The sequence below is a fragment of the Callorhinchus milii genome, unplaced genomic scaffold, assembly GCF_018977255.1.
Source record: "Callorhinchus milii isolate IMCB2004 unplaced genomic scaffold, IMCB_Cmil_1.0 Scaffold258, whole genome shotgun sequence".
Lineage (NCBI taxonomy): Eukaryota > Metazoa > Chordata > Chondrichthyes > Chimaeriformes > Callorhinchidae > Callorhinchus > Callorhinchus milii.
The window spans coordinates 38,508-54,921 of record NW_024704999.1 but is presented as its reverse complement, the minus strand read 5'-3'; the positions used below and the strand labels follow the sequence as shown (position 1 = coordinate 54,921).

General features: G+C 49.5%; 1 protein-coding gene across 1 annotated transcript in view; it reads left to right on the top strand.

Annotated features, from left to right (window-relative positions):
• LOC103191360 overlaps positions 1–16,414 on the top strand; it is a gene marked incomplete at its 3' end in the record, with an annotated part of 44,527 nt that overhangs the window by 3,247 nt on the left and 24,866 nt on the right. Inside the window, 22 exon segments of the mRNA XM_042346029.1 lie at positions 221–498; positions 1,463–1,627; positions 2,107–2,218; positions 2,550–3,397; positions 3,797–3,900; positions 4,218–4,284; positions 4,863–5,018; positions 5,778–5,889; positions 6,316–6,398; positions 6,676–6,730; positions 7,729–7,866; positions 9,076–9,778; positions 12,052–12,114; positions 12,456–12,513; positions 13,699–13,869; positions 14,038–14,175; positions 14,298–14,468; positions 15,004–15,164; positions 15,658–15,729; positions 15,731–15,845; positions 16,160–16,180; positions 16,346–16,355. Coding sequence (XP_042201963.1) covers positions 221–498; positions 1,463–1,627; positions 2,107–2,218; positions 2,550–3,397; positions 3,797–3,900; positions 4,218–4,284; positions 4,863–5,018; positions 5,778–5,889; positions 6,316–6,398; positions 6,676–6,730; positions 7,729–7,866; positions 9,076–9,778; positions 12,052–12,114; positions 12,456–12,513; positions 13,699–13,869; positions 14,038–14,175; positions 14,298–14,468; positions 15,004–15,164; positions 15,658–15,729; positions 15,731–15,845; positions 16,160–16,180; positions 16,346–16,355 — 3,801 coding nt within the window.

The window sequence follows — 16,414 nt, the reverse complement described above, 5'->3', positions numbered from 1 at the left end:
CCGGGGTAATAATAATCCCTCCATACAAATAATAATAAAAATAATGCGGTCACTCAATTCACGACGGGTTGGGGGGACGCCGCTGTGTGCAAATTGGCTGCCGTGTTTCCCCCCACAAAGTACACAGTCACTTCACGGTGGGTCCTGTGAAGCGCTTTGAGACATCTCCCAAGACGTGATAATACGCTGAATCGAATGTGACTATGATTATTATTAATAGGAGCAGATGTGAAGCGTGAGGACCAAGGACACAAACCTGACGACATAGTCATGATTAAGATTGAAGATGACTTTGGGGAGAAAGAGGACAGCGGACTGGATCGTAACGAGGGCCCTAAGGGCTTTTTGGTGAAACGCAGGGAGGAGCTCAGTGAAGAGGAAGGTTGTGGTGGATTCACTCCGACTAAGCAGGATTCATTTGGGATGCCGCAACTCCGCAAGCATTCAGATTACAGCCTAGACCTGGAGTCTGCGAATGAATTCAATGTGGAGGTGCTGGTATGTATCAGTGACACCTCTATATAGTCTGATATTAACAGTGAGAACCTCTATATAGTCTGATATTACAACAACAACAAAATTACATTTGTAGAGCGCCTTTCATGTCGGGAGGCCTTTCATGTCCCAAAGTGCTGAACAGTAAAATGTCGGGGCCCGAGCATGGGGGAGGGGTGGTGTAGGAGTGAGGGAAGGCAGAGAGGTGGGAGGGAGACCGAAGGCACAGTCGAAGAGAAGAGTCTTGAAACTGGCCTTGAAGGAGGCGAGGGAGGAAGCGAGGCGAAGGGAACGTGGCCCTCTATATAGTCTGATATTAGCAGTGAGAATCTCTATATAGTCTGACATTAACAGTGAGAACCTCTATATAGTCTGATATTAACAGTGAGAACCTCTATATAGTCTGATATTAACAGTGAGAACCTCTATATAGTCTGATATTAACAGTGAGAACCTCTATATAGTCTGACATTAACTGCGAGAACCTCTATATAGTCTGGGACTATATTAAATGGAATCTTGTTGTTGTTGATATTAACAGTCAGACCCTCTATGTAGTCTGACAGTAACAGTCAGACCCTCTATATATAGTCTAACATTAACAGTGAGAACCTCTATATAGTCTGATATTAACAGTGAGAACCTCTATATAGTCTGATATTAACAGTGAGAACCTCTATATAGTCTGATATTGACAGTTAGACCCTTTATATAGTCTGATATTAACAGTGAGAACCTCTATATAGTCTGATATTAACAGTGAGAACCTCTATATAGTCTGATATTAACAGTGAGAACCTCGATATAGTCTGATATTAACAGTGAGAACCTCTATATAGTCTGACATTAACAGTGAGAACCTCTATATAGTCTGATATTGACATTGACTCTCTTTATAGTTTGATGTTAACAGTCAGAACCTCTACATGTTTCAGTGTGATTTGATGCTTTGCCTTTGACTCTGAAGGACTATAATGAGCCCCACGAGAAATGGAAAGCCCGGAAGAATGCGATCTTACACACCATTAGGGAGCGGGAATCTCGCAGGTTAATGGAGAACCGCTTTAAGGTGCTGGAGAGCGTGGTGTTCGAAGAGCAGAAGAAGGCTGCAAAGGGCGCCATTCTCAACAAGGTGTTTTGTGTGTGTGTGTGTGTGTGTGCCTCTCTCTTTCTCTCACTATCTCTCTGTCTCCACACTGTGTGTGTGCCTCTCTCTTTCTCTGACTATCTCTCTGTCTCCACACTGTGTGTGTGTGTGTGTGTCTCTCTTTCTCTCGCTATCTGTCTTCACACTGTGTGTGTGTGTCTCTCTTTCTCTCGCTATCTCTCTGTCTCCACACTGTGTGTGTGTGTGTCTCACTCTCTTGCCTCTCACTCTTTGTGCAGCTCGCTAACTAACTTGCTAACTCTGTCTCTACACCTCACTAACCGCGCGTGTGGGTCTTTCTCTGTCTCTGCACCTCAGCAGCAACTTGCATTTATATTGCGCCCTTCACGCCAGACGGCGTCTGGGGGTGCGTTAACCTCACTAACTAATAATAAAAAAAAATAATCATTCTTGTTGCGGTTATAACCTCACTAACGGCAGTTGAACGCCTCGTTCTTTCCCAGGCCATCGACGTGATCAGTGAGCTGGGCAGCGAGGCCGGGAGCCTGGCCTCTCAGAGGGAGGAGCTGCTGAACAAGCAAAAGGAATTGATGGAAAGGTTTATACGTCTCTCCGGTAAGGCTCACAACCGGAAAGACGTCTCGCCCACAAAACACACAGTGGCTCCACTTTACAACGTATCCTGTGAAGCGCTTAGAGACGTCGCGAAGATGTGATCAGGCGCTGTGTCAAATACAGTTATTATTATTATTCCTCTTCGACCACTCCCTCCTACCCTCATCCTCCCCATCCTCCACCCCCCTCCTGATCCCAACCACCAGCTCGGGTGCAGATCTCGACTGTCCAGCGCCTTGGGACTTCCTCCCGACTCTGTGAAAGGCGCCGCGTAAATATCAAGTGTTGTTGTTTAATGCGTGGTTTTAATGCACCAGTTTATTCTCTTCAGCAGCAACGACGCCGACGGGCAGAGCGAGTCCACTGGCGTCCGCTTCCCCGCTGGGCTGCGCTCCGGGTTCTAACCCGGCGGGAATGTCCTGTGTGTCCGGCTTACCGGAAACGCCGAGCGCGGTGAGGGCCATCGCCACTCGTGGTAGCAACGACAACAACCCCCACCACAACAGTAGCCACAGCGCGTCTGCGAGTCAGCCCCCCGAGCTGCTGTTTCAGGGCAGCCCCGACAAGCCACGCCACGTAGCTCCCGCGCTGGCGGCGAGAGTCGCACCGGACGCCAGCGGCCCAGCGGAAAGGCGGGACGAGGTGGAGCGGGCTGGTCTGCAGCTCCACACGGCCGGCGCCATCCGTCACACATCCACCCATCAGCCCAGCGCTCTCGGAGATGAGCTGAGCCACTGCGGTTTCCCTGGGGAGCAGCTCCGGTCGGCTCCGACCGTCAAGACCTCGCCCGTGGAGAGGGACCTGTTTTATCCGACGGCCTTTGACACCAGCTGGCTCCCGACCAACGGTGAAATGGCTTCCTTTCTGTCGGAGGAGCTGGAGGGTGTTGGGAAGGACCTGGAGGACGAGGAGGAGGCGGAGGAGGGGTGTCCGAGGGTGCGGCTGAGCGCCGGCGAGCTCGCTGCTCTGCAGCCGGACGGAGGCTCGGGAGAGCCGGGCTACGGGGAGTCAGCCGCTGAGTCCGACCCGCTCGGAGCCGAGAGGAAGAAGTGGGAGCGTCAGGAGGAAGCCGCTTTCGCCTCGGTGCAGGGATCGTCCGTGGGCAGCTCGGACTGGGGCAGCCACTCCGACTTCGATCTGACCGCGGAGGATGTCAACGAGATTGACGTGGAAATACTGGTATGTTAGACATCGACCGCGGTGTGCCCATGCATGTGTGGTGTGTGTACGTGCGTGTGTGTGTGGTACGTCGCCGTGTACAATTGGCTGCCGCGTTTCCCTCCCACCCCCACAAAACGCACAGTCGATCCACTTCCCAGCGAGGCTCTTTTGAGACGTCTCAACCACGTGGCGCTGCGTCAAGTGCAAGGATTATTACAGGATTATTGTGAATTACCCGTTTGACTGACTGTCCAGCGTCTTGGGCCGTCCTCTTGCCCCGAGAGGCGCGGTATAAATGCCACTTGTCGTTGTCGTCGTCGTCGTATTTCTTTAGTTGACACCTAAATCCGGGCAATTGATAAAATGGTTGGCAAATAATCACTGGCTGCCTTTCTGCTTTTTCACCGAAACTCGCAGAGCCACTCGGACAGCGAGTACATCGACATGGAGATGGAAGAGGGTGAGGTGGAGGACGGGCTTCCCGTGTCTTTAGCCGTCAGCAAATTGTGTGCCCCTCCCAGGTCAGTAGCTCCATGTCCCCCACCCCACCATCGGGCGGTAGGGCCTTCAGCCTCTCTGCCCCCCCCCCCCCCCCAACCCTTTGGAACTCCACAATCCCTTCGCTTGGCTCTCCTCCCTCCCTCCCTCACCTGCGTTACAGTTTGTACACTTTACGGCTACGTGTGGGACGTTGCTCCATTTGCAAGTTAGCTGCAATGACACACAGTCACTACGTTCTACGGCATCAGCCCGTGAAGCGCTCTACGTCGTCTGAATGCTGTGATGAGAATGCAAGTTATTGGGGTGAAAACTAATGCACGTCAATCTTGTTTGACAGGTGGCATTTTCACAATTATTCTCAAGTGCCCATGTTACAATCTCACAGACACCCGACCAAGAGAAGGGTAAGTCAGGGTCGCACGGCATAACCTACACTGTGCGTGCGCTATTCATTGCAGCCGGTAAGTGCACGTGCGGCGACGGATCAAGACTATCGTGGAGTCCTGTAGCTCAGCGGTTAGAGCACTCGCCTCGCAAGCGGGAGGACCTGGGTCTGATTCCCAGGCAGGTCAGGGTGAACTGTTTCCTTACTCTGCACAGGCCTCTGTTTACCGAGCAGTAAACTGGCTATTAGACGACTAGCGGATCGCGTTTCCGGGGGTAATAATCTCTTCAAAAAAAATTAAACAATAATAATTTGATCACTCAATCCACGATTGTTTGTGGGGACGTCGCTGGGCGCAGTTGGCTGTCGTGTTTGGCCCACAAAACACACAGTCACTACACTTTACAGTGTATCCTGTAAAGCGCTGTGAAACGTCCCAACAATGTGATAAGGCGCTATATCAAATGCAAGGATTATATTATTATATAGGAACACAGGAACAGAAGTAGGCCATTCAGCCTCTCGAGCCTGTTCTGCTGTTCTATATCAAATGCAAGGATCATTATTATTTATATTATTTGTGTTTAAACCGGGAAGACCTTTCCGTTGGAGCTGAGGAGAAGCAGGAAGAACCTCCTGAGACACACTATGCGGGAGCGAGAGCTACGACGGTTGATGCAGACTCGTTTCAATGGGCTGAGAGAACTTCTCTTCAAGTACGAGAAGGTTTCCAAGCGGGCCATCCTGAACGAGGTCAGCCTTCGATCCTTCACCCCTTTATTTATTAATCAAAGTAATAATAATCCTAGCATTTGATTCAGCGCCCGATCATAACGAGACGTCTCACAGCGTTTCACACTGTAAAGTGTAGTGACTGTGTATTTTGTGGGCGCCAAATGTGCCCAGCGACGTCCCCACAAGCAGCCGTGGATTGAAGTGACCAAATTATTATTTGGGGGGATTTTTTTGTGAAGGAATTATTTCCCCCAGGAAGCGATCAGAACTCTGGAACACTCTCCCCCAATCCCTCACACTCGTCTTCAAATCCCTTCGTGCCCTGGTACCTCCCTACCTCTCCCACCTACTTACTCACCAACCCACTACCCTCTGTCTTAGCTCCGACCTGCTGCTTGTCCCTCGTGCACTCTATTCAAGTGGTCGCACTTTCAGTCAATAGTCCCCGAAGCTCTTGTCACTCTCTCCCTCCGCCGTTCCTTCCTTCCTTCCTTCCCTCCCCATTTTCAGGTTGCACCTGAAGGCCTTCCAATTCCACGCTGCATATGCTCACCTCCCCCAGTTCGGCATCGTACTCCCGTCACTATCAAGCGCTCCGGCACGCTACCCTGTGTGAAGGGTGGGGCGTAAAGGCGAGTTGTTGTATTTTATGGACGAAACGTGTGCGGCCAATTGCGCACAGCGGTGTCCCACAAACAGTCGTGGATCGAGTGACCAATTATTGTTATGACAGTTTTGAGAAGGCTCACTGATGGGCACCGGCTTCTGTCCCCGCAGGCCATCAATGAAATCCAGGCCTTGAACGAAAAGGCGCAGAAATTGGCGGTGGAGAAAAAGCTGCTGATGAAAAAGCACAGGGCGTTGTTCAAGATCATCTCAGTCCTGTCCGGTAAGTCACGCCTGGCTCTACAGTACTGCTAACAGCAGCCGACGGGAATAAAGCTCCTCCGGAAATCTGTTAGAGCAGAACTGGACATCACAGAATGTTACGGCACAGAAGGAGACCATTCGATCCATTTTGCCTGCGACGGCTCTTTGAAAGAGCCACCAACTAGTCCCCACTCCCCTACGTTTACCCCAACAAGTCCCACTCCCCTGCTCTGGTCTCCCCTCTGACTCTTTTCTCAAGACCGTCCTCTTCGACCAACTGAGCCTTCGGTCACCCCTCCTACCCCCACCCTCCCTGCCCTCCACCCCTCCTGATCTCAAAGACCAGCTCGGGTCCAATTCCTTGACTGTCCAGCGCCTTGGGACGTCCTCCTGACGTGAAAGGTGTTGTGTAAATGTGACGTGTTGTTGTCTCTACGTTGCACAGGAGAGAAGAAGTGTAAGGATCAGCAAAGCAGAGCGGCTGAATGCGAGGAGGTGACAAAGGGAGTTACAAGGCAGACATCGAGTGTAAGTGTGGAGATAATAATAATAATCCTTGCATTTGAAGCATTTGACACTTCCAGACGTCTCTTCACAAAGCGCTTAACTGTAAAGTGAACTGACTGTACATTTTGAGGGCGAAAATTGCGCGCAGCAGCGTCCCAACAAACAGCCGCGGATTGACCGACGACATTATTATTTTATTTTTTTTATAAATGATTGTTAAAATACTCTGTCAATACTCGAACCCGCACTTGACGTTCCAAGTAATGCGCTTTCGTGTTCTTTTTCCCCCCCCCCCCAGCTGCTCTCTACTGGGAAGGTGAACGATGAAGATTCAACTTTGGTCCCTGTAGCTGGTAAAATCTCACTCGTGGTTAAGACATTTTAGTGCCTGAAAATAAGTATGTATAATAATAATAATAATAATAATAATCCTTGCATTTGATATAGCGCTTTTCACGTCGGGAGGACGTCCCAAAGCGCTTCACAGATCACACTGTAAAGTGAATTGACTGTATATTTGTGGGCGAACGTATGTGTATGTGTTCAGGAATAATAATAATACTAATAATCCCAATCCTTGCATTTGATGCAGCGCCTTTTCGCGTCTTCGAGACGTCTCGAAGCGCTTCACGGGGTACCCTGTGACGCGTGGTGCCTGTGTATTTCGTGGGCGAAACACAGCAGCCACTTTGCACACAGCAGTGACCCACAAACAGCTGTGAGATAAACGGTCAACTTTATTTGGGGGATTATCGGCCAGTTTTTCCCGGGAGGGAGAGAGAAGCTTTTCTTTTCGAGCGGCGCCGCGGGAGATCTTTGACGTCCACCTAAGTCGTCCATAGACGGGGAGTGAGTGACATTTAACGGATGGGGTCTCCCGACAATGCAACACACACCGCTCCCCCCCCCCCCCCCCCCAGCACTGCATTGGGAGCGTCAGCTTAGACTGTGCGATTCCAAGCCCTGTGGGGGCTTGAACACACAACCTTCTGACTCCGAGGCACGACTGCTCCAGGCTGACATCCTGTAAAGGGTTAGTGGGAATCTGGAGCTCTCTCTCTCGCTCTCTCCCCCACCCCACCACCACAAAAAGGCTGTGGGTTATGGCTGTGGATCCATTCACATTGTCGAGACCGAGGTGGACAGATGTTTGTTAGGTCAGGATGTCAAGGGATATGGGGCAAAGGCGGGTAATTGGAGTTGAGGTACAGATCAGCCATAATGGCAGAACAGGCTCGAGGGGCTGAATGGCCTCCTCCTGCTCCTATATTTGGCTATTTTTGTTTCCCCCCCGGCTTCCTCCTCAGACTGATCTCTTGTGTGCGTGTGTGTGCGTGTGTGGTGTCCGCAGGAACCCCCTTTCACCTCCTCCTGAAGAGAATCGCGGTTTCCCCCCGGAGCGAGGAGTTGGCAGTGGAGCGCGAGGCGCTGAGCAACAGCACGAAACTCGGCCACAGGAGCCGGCTCTGCCTCCAGCCTTTCCAGGTCGGTACCGACCGCGCCTCAGGCTGACACAGCGCCTCGCGCTGCCTTTCCCCAGCCCGGGGCTTGTCTCGAGACCCTCCTCCTCCTCCTCTTCCTCGACGGCGCCTTCAGTCGCCCTCAAAAGTTTGCAGAGAGTAACTGGTTCGATGAGCTCGCGGTAGCTGGTCTTTACCAGCAGGCGGAGCAAAGATATATTGGCCCGTGTTTGTGTATGTTTCTTTCTCTCTCTCTCTCTCTAGCTGTTGGTATGTACGTGTGTCTATCTGTGTGTGTGTGTGCGTGTGTATGTGTCTTCTTGTGTGTCTATCTGTGTGTGTGTGTGTCTTCTCGTGTGTCTATCTGTGTGTGTATGTGTCTTCTCGTGTGTCTGTGTGTGTGTGTGTCTTCTCGTGTGTCTATCTGTGTGTGTGTGTCTTCTTGTGTGTGTGTGTGTTTTTTCTCGTTTGTATCTGTGTGTGTGTGTGTGCGTGTGTGTGTGTCTTCTCGTGTGTCTATCTGTGTCTGTGTGTGTGTGTGTTTTTTCTCGTGTGTCTATCTGTGTGTGTGTGTGTGCGTGTGCATGTGTCTTCTCGTGTGTCTATCTGTGTGTGTGTCTTCTCGTGTGTCTGTGTGTGTGTCTTCTCGTGTGTCTATCTGTGTGTGTGTGTGTGTGTGTGTTCTCGTGTGTCTATCTGTGTGTGTGTGTATGTGTCTTCTCGTGTGTCTGTGTGTGTGTGTTTTCTCGTGTGTCTATCTCTGTGTGTGTGTGTATGTGTCTTCTCGTGTGTCTGTGTGTGTGTGTGTGTGTCTTCTCGTGTGTGTGTGTGTGTTTTCTCGTGTGTCTGTGTGTGTGTGTTTTTCTCATGTGCCTGTCTGTGTGTGTGTGTTTTTCTCGTGTGTCTATCTGTGTGGTGTGTGTGTGTGTCTCTCTCTGTCTCACACCTATGTGTCCCTTTCATTCCCACACCTTTCTATTTGTGTGTGTTTCTGTTTCTCTCGGGTATTTCTATAAGTGTGCGTGTGTGCGTGTTTCCACATTAGAGCTGTCCGCTCCCTCTGCTAAGCGGACTCCGACCTGCTCCACGTCCCCCGCCCGCCCCCGGCTCCACTCTCGGCGGTTGCTCATTCAGTCTCTCTTCCCCCCCCCCCCCCCCCCCCCCCCCCCCCCCCCTCCCTGCCCTCCACCCCCCCAAACCCCCCCAACTTCCGTCTCCGTGTTTTTTTTCCACAACAGGGAGCTGCTCATCTGGCATCCCGAGCATCTTTTCCCGACACATAGAGAATCCGGGAGGGTGGGGACAGCCCGAGAGAGACCCAGATAAGGACCTGCGGACGCTACAGGATTGGGAGCAGCTGCGATCGATACCCCACGAGCCGTCGAACGCCGAGCGGTCAACGCGGGGCGATATTCCCGGCTACAGACTGACCAGAGAGGAGCCGGGTGTGAGGGGAGCGAGCGAGGGGAGCGAGCTGGGAACGGGAGCCGCTCCCGAGCCCGCCGCGGGGCCGGTCGGGCCCAGGTCTTGCACGGTGCTGTCCACGGTAACTCAGGCGGGCAGGAAAAGCTCGGAAGCTGCTGGATTTGGGGTTAGAGGCAGAACCCAGGGCCTGAAAGCCACCCCGGGCCGGGACATCCTGCGCAAGCTGGCCAAGAAGGTGCAAGAGGCCGGCATCAAGCCCTGGTCCTGGAAGTCGCGGAGAGACGAGGGGGAGCCTGGGAGTGAGGCGGCAGGGGAGGAGAGGTGTGCGTACGGCAGCCGGGAGCAGGTGGAGGCGGAGGAGGCACTCAGGCAGAGGAACGTCAGTGGGAGTTTGCTACACCACGTCAGCCCGGAACGCCACCCCGGCTTAGCCGAGACGGGGTTCGGGATGTCCCCTGCTGATGTCAACACGGCCCGCGGTTATCTGCCGTTCGACCCCACACTGCCCGCACCGAGGTAACCCATCGCCAAGGTAGCCAGCGCTACTGATCCCGAACTCCTTCCTCCTCCTCTCTCTCTCTTTCTCTCTCTCTCTCTCTCTCTCTCTCTCCGTGCCGCGGTGAGAAAGACACGCGGCTGCTAGACGTGTCCGTTTCTCGTTCGTCTGCGAGGAGCTGGAGTCTGGCGTCCAACGCCATTCCGATGCCAAACGCAACACAGAGAGCGCTCTGGGGCGCTACACTGCGTGAGGGGCACGGTGGTGTTGACCGCACGTCTCCCACCTCTCGTCCCCCCCCGTCCCCCCCCCCCCCGGCGCGAGGTGAGCTATGCCTGGCCTGGATGTACAGCGGAACAAAGCCTGGATGACATTAACCAAATAATAATTTGGTCGCTCAACCCACGACTGCTTGTGGGATGGGACGTCGCCGGGCGCAATTGGCTGCCGCGTTTCGCCCACAAAACACACAACACAGTCACTCCACTTTACAGTGTATCCTGTGAAGCGCTTTGAGGCGTCTCGACGACGTGATAAGGTGCTATATCAAATGCGAGGATTATTTTTATTATTAATTTTCCGTGTCGGGTATTGTCTAAAGCACGAAGACCCCATTACTTCCCTCAACTCTTTTCCCCGCCTCCTTTCCCTACCTCCCCCCTCTGTTTCCGGGAGTGGGGATGAAAGAGACAGAGAGCCCGGCCGCCAATGGTGGAGCGAAGGGGGCGAAGGACAAGCAGAAGGCCAAAGCCAGCCTAACGTTCTGTTCCTAATCAAAATGATCTGAATGTTGAATTATTAAACGGCTGGCCTGGGCAAGAGTGAGGGGGAGAAGAGTTGAGCTGCTCCAGATTCCAGGCCTTAATGTAGTGAAATGCTTACTCGAAAGCCAGCCTTTGTTTAACCCTTGGAGTCCTGAAGCGTAGTGGTTAGAGTTACAGTGGCAGCAGCTATATTCTGTGAAGCGCTTTGAGGCGCCTCACAGACGTGAGTGATGTAAGGCGCCACATCAAATGCAAGGATTATTGATGTTGTTATTGTATTGAGAGCTGGAGCGTCAGTGTTCATAATGACCCTTGCAGTTGATAGAGTGCCTTTGTTGAGCTGTCCCAAAGCGCTTCACGGAATAGGCTGTAAAGTGTAGTGACTGTGTACTTGTGGGCGAAACGCAGCAGCAGGTTAGTTGCACGCAGTCAGTGCCCCGCAAACCGTCGTGGATTGAGTGACCAACTTATTGTTATTTTTATTGCAAGAGAATATTATTTCTGGAAAGCAATCTGCCAATCAACTAACCGGTGGGTTCCTAGTTACTGCTAGGTAAACAGAGGAGTGTGCGTGGAGTAAGGAAACTTGCCCAAGGTTTCGCCCTGACCTGGAGTCCAAACCGAATCCTCTTGCTTGCAAGGCGAGCGCTCTAACCACCGAGTTAACAGGACTCCACATACGCCTTTATCTACTGCAACTATCCAGTAATCGTTTAATCACTAATGTGACTTCAGTGCTTTGAATTCCTGCTGAAAACTTTTTAAAAAAAATGTTTGTGGTGGTTGGCGGGGCGATGGGTTAGCAACAGATTAATGGCGGAGATAATGGTCAGGAAATAGTGTGTAAGGGGGAACGTTTTAATGAGCGGGTAAGGGCATAAAAATGAAGGTTTACATGAATTTTTTATTTTGTTTTATCTGGCAAGCTAATCGATTTGGCATCGTCCCCAAGTCTCAGTGTGCTACAGTATATAGACAGAATGTTTCCATTGTACCTCATTTGGGGAAAGATTGCCAAAGTGAACTAAACTGAAATGAGCGACTACGTGATCTAATATTCCCACAACATAATTTTAGAGCACTTGTTTGTTTACCAAAGTGCCCATATGGTTGGGGTCCGGTATTGTAGTGGTTAGAGCGCTCGCCTCGCAAGCGAGAGGATCTGGGTTCCTGGGCGGGGTCAGGGCGAAACTTTAGGAAAATTTTCTTGTGCCACACTCACGCCTCTGTTTAGCTTACTGCTGTAAGTAAGAACCCGGTTGTTAGTCGAATGGCTGATCGCTTTCTGGGGTTAATAATCCCTTCAAAAAAAATAATAATTTGGTCACTCAATCCACGACTGTTGTGTGCCACGTTTCGCCCACAAAATACAGTCGATTCACTTTATATTATTTTCTTTGAAGCGCTTTGTGATGTCTCAACGATGTGATGAGGCACTATTATCAAATGCAAGGATTATTAATGTGCTAGTCATAAAGAAATACGTAGGAGTCTGATTTCTCTTTTTTTTCCTTAACGTACATATAAAGGTGTGTGGTGGTGCTGTGCGATCCCAGGAAGAATGAGCAAAGTCATATCCTCAATGCTTCCAGGTAACACAGAAACCAGTGTAAAACCTGTCTTGCTGCTAATTTTATTGTGACACATAAGAAAATAAGAATTTGCTCAAGGTCCATCCAGTTCGCCTTCCACCAACCATCCTGGCAGTTGCTTGCACACGTTGCATCCCACATAATATACTGTATTCCCCAGATATTATTTCCTAAAATAAATCTTATCATTTGTTCTTGATGGAATCGACACTTCCACTATCTGTCTCCCTCGGGAGTCTGTTCCATACGTTTACTACTCGCTCACTGAGGTAGTGCAAGTTGTCTGCAGTACGTAAACCATACTATGATCCACCATTCTTGATTGTTGTTTCCTGATTTAGGAAAGCAATTAGCGCCTTGGCATTCTCGCCAGATGGAAAATATTTGGTGACTGGAGAGGTGAGTGGGTTTCCAAGTATTGTGCAAATATTGTTTACAGTGCACAGTCTGTGTTTTTAGTGTGTGGGTGCATTAACTGTTTCCCATCCCTGCTCTGTTATCACAGGTAATAGCTGGTAATAACACTAACCTCCCATTACCTAGCAACGTATTTGTATGACACTGCTGTTAAATGATAGTTATAAACAGAATTCACTCTATTAATAATTTGGTCACTCAATGTTTATGGTACACTGCTGTGCACAATTGTCTTTGAGACGTGATAAAGCTCTGTATTAAAGGATTATTATAATAAGTAGTTTTAGTACAAATCCTCATTTGATACACTGCCTTTCACATTGGGAGCACCCTCCCAAAGCGCTTCACAAGTGAAGTGTGGAGACTGTGTTTTGTGGGCTGTGTCCATAATTCTCCTTCACATCTGAAGTTAGTCATTATATGTAAGTGTTGCTAATGTTTGGAACATTTTTTATTATATTTAATGCTATCTGAAAAGGGCAAGATTGGAGAACGTGTGCTGAGTAACGGTCAAGGAATGTTTGTGTTTGAAAGTTGAACGCCATTAGTAGAGAAAGCTTTCAGATGTTAGTTCTCCATTACTAAGCGCCATAAATCTCACAGCCCAGCTTGCTAGTTGAGTGGGTTTTTATTTAAGAGTCTGAGATTATAGTTGTGCGCGGGATTGATAAATGGCTAAATTGAGTTTACAGAATCATGGTGTTTAAACAGAACAGTCAGGGGAAAGCTTCGCACAGAATTGACGTGGCTGGTGCAAGGGATGAGTGTTGGACCACACCATAGCTCCTATCTAACGCATTGGGACGTCCTCCCAATGTGAAAGGCGCTATACAAATGTTATTTGTTGTTGTTAATCCGTGGAATCCTGTAGTGCAGTGAATAGCACACTCGCCTCGCAAGCGAGAGGTCTTGGGTTTGATTCCCGGGCAAAGCGAAACCTTAGGCAAGATTCCTTGCTCCACATGCCTCTGTTTACCTCGTAGTAAGTAGAAACCTAGTGTTAGTCGACTGGCAGATCGATTATTCCGGGGTAATAGTCCTTCCAAAATTAATTAATAGTTTGGTAACTCAATCCATGACTGTTTGTGGGACACTGCCATTGCACGATTGATTGATTGATTGCTGTTTTGCAACGATATTTATCCTGTGTGTCTTTAACCTCTCCAGAGTGGACACGAGCCCGCTGTGCGGGTGTGGAATGTGGCTGAGAAGACCCAAGTGGCTGAGTTACAATGCCACATGTACGGAGTGCTGTGCGTGGCCTTCTCCCCCAACATGAAGTATATTGTATCGGTGGGCTTCCAGCATAACAAGACCGTCAACGTCTGGGATTGGAAGGTAAGAGAGAGAAAATCTTAAATTAGGTTCTAAATGTAGGCGTCGGGAAGCTTTTGCACTTCAATAATACAGTCACTCCACTTTACAGTATGTCCCGTGAAGCGCTTTGAGATGACGGATTATGATTGTGTTCCGAAGTATTTACAAAAAATCTCTTATTTTTGACAGAAAAACTGCATTGTAGCTTCTAACAAGGTCTCCAGTAAGGTCACGGCCATCTCCTTTTCCGAAGACGGCAGTTACTTTGTGACGGTTGGCCACAGGCACGTCAAGTTCTGGTACTTGAACGAATCGAAAGCCTGCAAGGTGGGAGTACACATCCTTATTGTCTCAACTGCATTCTTAGACTATTCCGCAGTTAACCATCTAAGCTCTAAGCTCCATCTCTAAGTTATGTAATTCTTTTTGTGTGTGTGCTTTGAACGCAGGCAAATGTGACCATTCCTCTATTGGGGCGATCAGGACTGCTGGGGGAGCTGCACAATAACCTGTTCTGTGGCGTAGTGTGTGTTAAGGGCAAGACTTTCTGCAGCACCAGCTCCGGCCTTCTGTGTCAGTTCAACTCGAGAAGACAGCTTGACAAGTGGCTGGATCTACAGGTAAAGTGTCTCTGTCGTCTGAAGGTCAAAAATGTTTACTGGGGTAAACGTGCAGATATGTGCACAAGTGATATGTAAGTCGAGAAATTTTCTGTTGCTCTCAAATTCCTTTTTCAAAGCATCAGTTAAATCATCTTGCGGGTTATTAAGCCGCCACTGTTTGGAAAATGCGCTGTGGCTGCCTAGTAGGGAATTTGCCGAAGGTTTGGCCTCGCTTGCGAATCGAACCCGGGTCCTTGATATTGTCGCATTACCAATAAATGTGAAACTCTACGCAAACCATACAGTTGTTCTAAGAACCCTCAGCAGGTCAGGCCGAGAGAAAAGTGGGTTAACGTCTCAGACCTTTCATCACAAGTTTTTATTTCAGATTTCCAGCATCTTCTGTACATCCTGTGAAGCTCTTTTAGACGTCTCAAAGACCCAATAAGGCACAACATCAAATGCAAGGATTATGATTATTATTATTCAGAGTATTTTGCCTTTTGTTTGCTAAACGTTGTTTATTTTCTGTGCCAATTTTTTTTTCTTTCAGACATCCGTTGCGAACTCGATGACTGTGGCAGAGAATTTTATCATCTGTGGCTGTTCTGATGGGACAGTGAAACTGTTTGATCCCGCGACCCTCCAGCTTATCACCCATCTGCCCAAACCTCATCACCTGGGTGTGGATGTAGCAGCTGGACTTGAACCAAGGTAAGTAAACGTGCCAGGTAGGTCTCGACTCTCCTTCCTCTCCCTGCCCATCCTTCTGAACATGAAAGCTGTATTGCAAGCAGTTCTGACCTGTTACCAAATGCAATGCAGCCCCGTAGCATAGCAGTTAGCGCTCTCACCTCGCAAGCAAGCGAGAGAATCGGGGTTCCCGGGCGGGGTCAAGGCGAAACCTCAGGCAACATAAGTCAACATACTCCATCCACGCGCCTCTGTTTACCTAACAGTACGTTGAAACCCAGTTGTCAGTCTAGTGGTGGATCGCTTTTCCGGAGATAGTAATCCCTCAAAAAAAAACATTTGACCACTCAATCCACAACTTTTTGCGGGACACTGCTGTGAGCAATTGGCCGCGCGTTTCGCCCACAAACACGCAGTCACTACAGTATCTCCTGTGAATCGCTTTGAGACGGTCTCAAGAGTGATAAGGCGCTAAATCAAACGGAGGATTATTATTTTTATCTTCTCTCTTCAGCCATCTCTTTACCCCGAAAACTGACGCTATCTATCCCGACACTGTGGCTGTGGCTTTCGACCCCGAAATCAGTGGCTGTCATGTGTGACAATGACCACAGTCTGTACGTGTGGGATATAAAAGACACTAAGAACGTGAAAAAGATTTACTCTGCGCTTTATCACAGTTCGAGTGTGTGGAACATAGAGGTAGGTAGGAAACTGATCTTGACCCTTAACTATCAGTGTCGTGTATTAATGTTATTGATGAGGTTTGGAAGGTCGGGTGATTTGAATGTCGAGGTGTAAGAACAACTGCAAGTGGAAGCTGCTTTTGCTGGATGCCAGTTGACCCCAGATGCTGAGTAAATCAGACACAACGTCCAGCCCGCCCGATTCATTTGTATTTTTACCCGTAAAATTTGTATTCGTATTCTTACCTCAAGCGCTCTGGGACTCTACCCTGAGTGAGGCTGTACTGTGTTGTTGATGTTGTTGTAATTGTGACAGTGTCCCTTTGGCAGGTTTATCCCAACTGGAAGACGGTAACCAGTCTTGCCTCCCGCCTGCGTCCTTCATAACCTGCTCCTCGGACAACACTATTCGGCTGTGGAATTCAAGCCGCGCCTCTGGGTTTTGCCGCACTTCGTTTCACAGGAATATTTATAGCACTGTAAGCTTTTTTTCATCTTTTTCCACTCACCCACCAGCCTTTCTTGGGTCTGTGTGTCTGCCTGCATGTGTATCTGTCTGTGTGCTAGAATGGCAGTTCTGTTGGG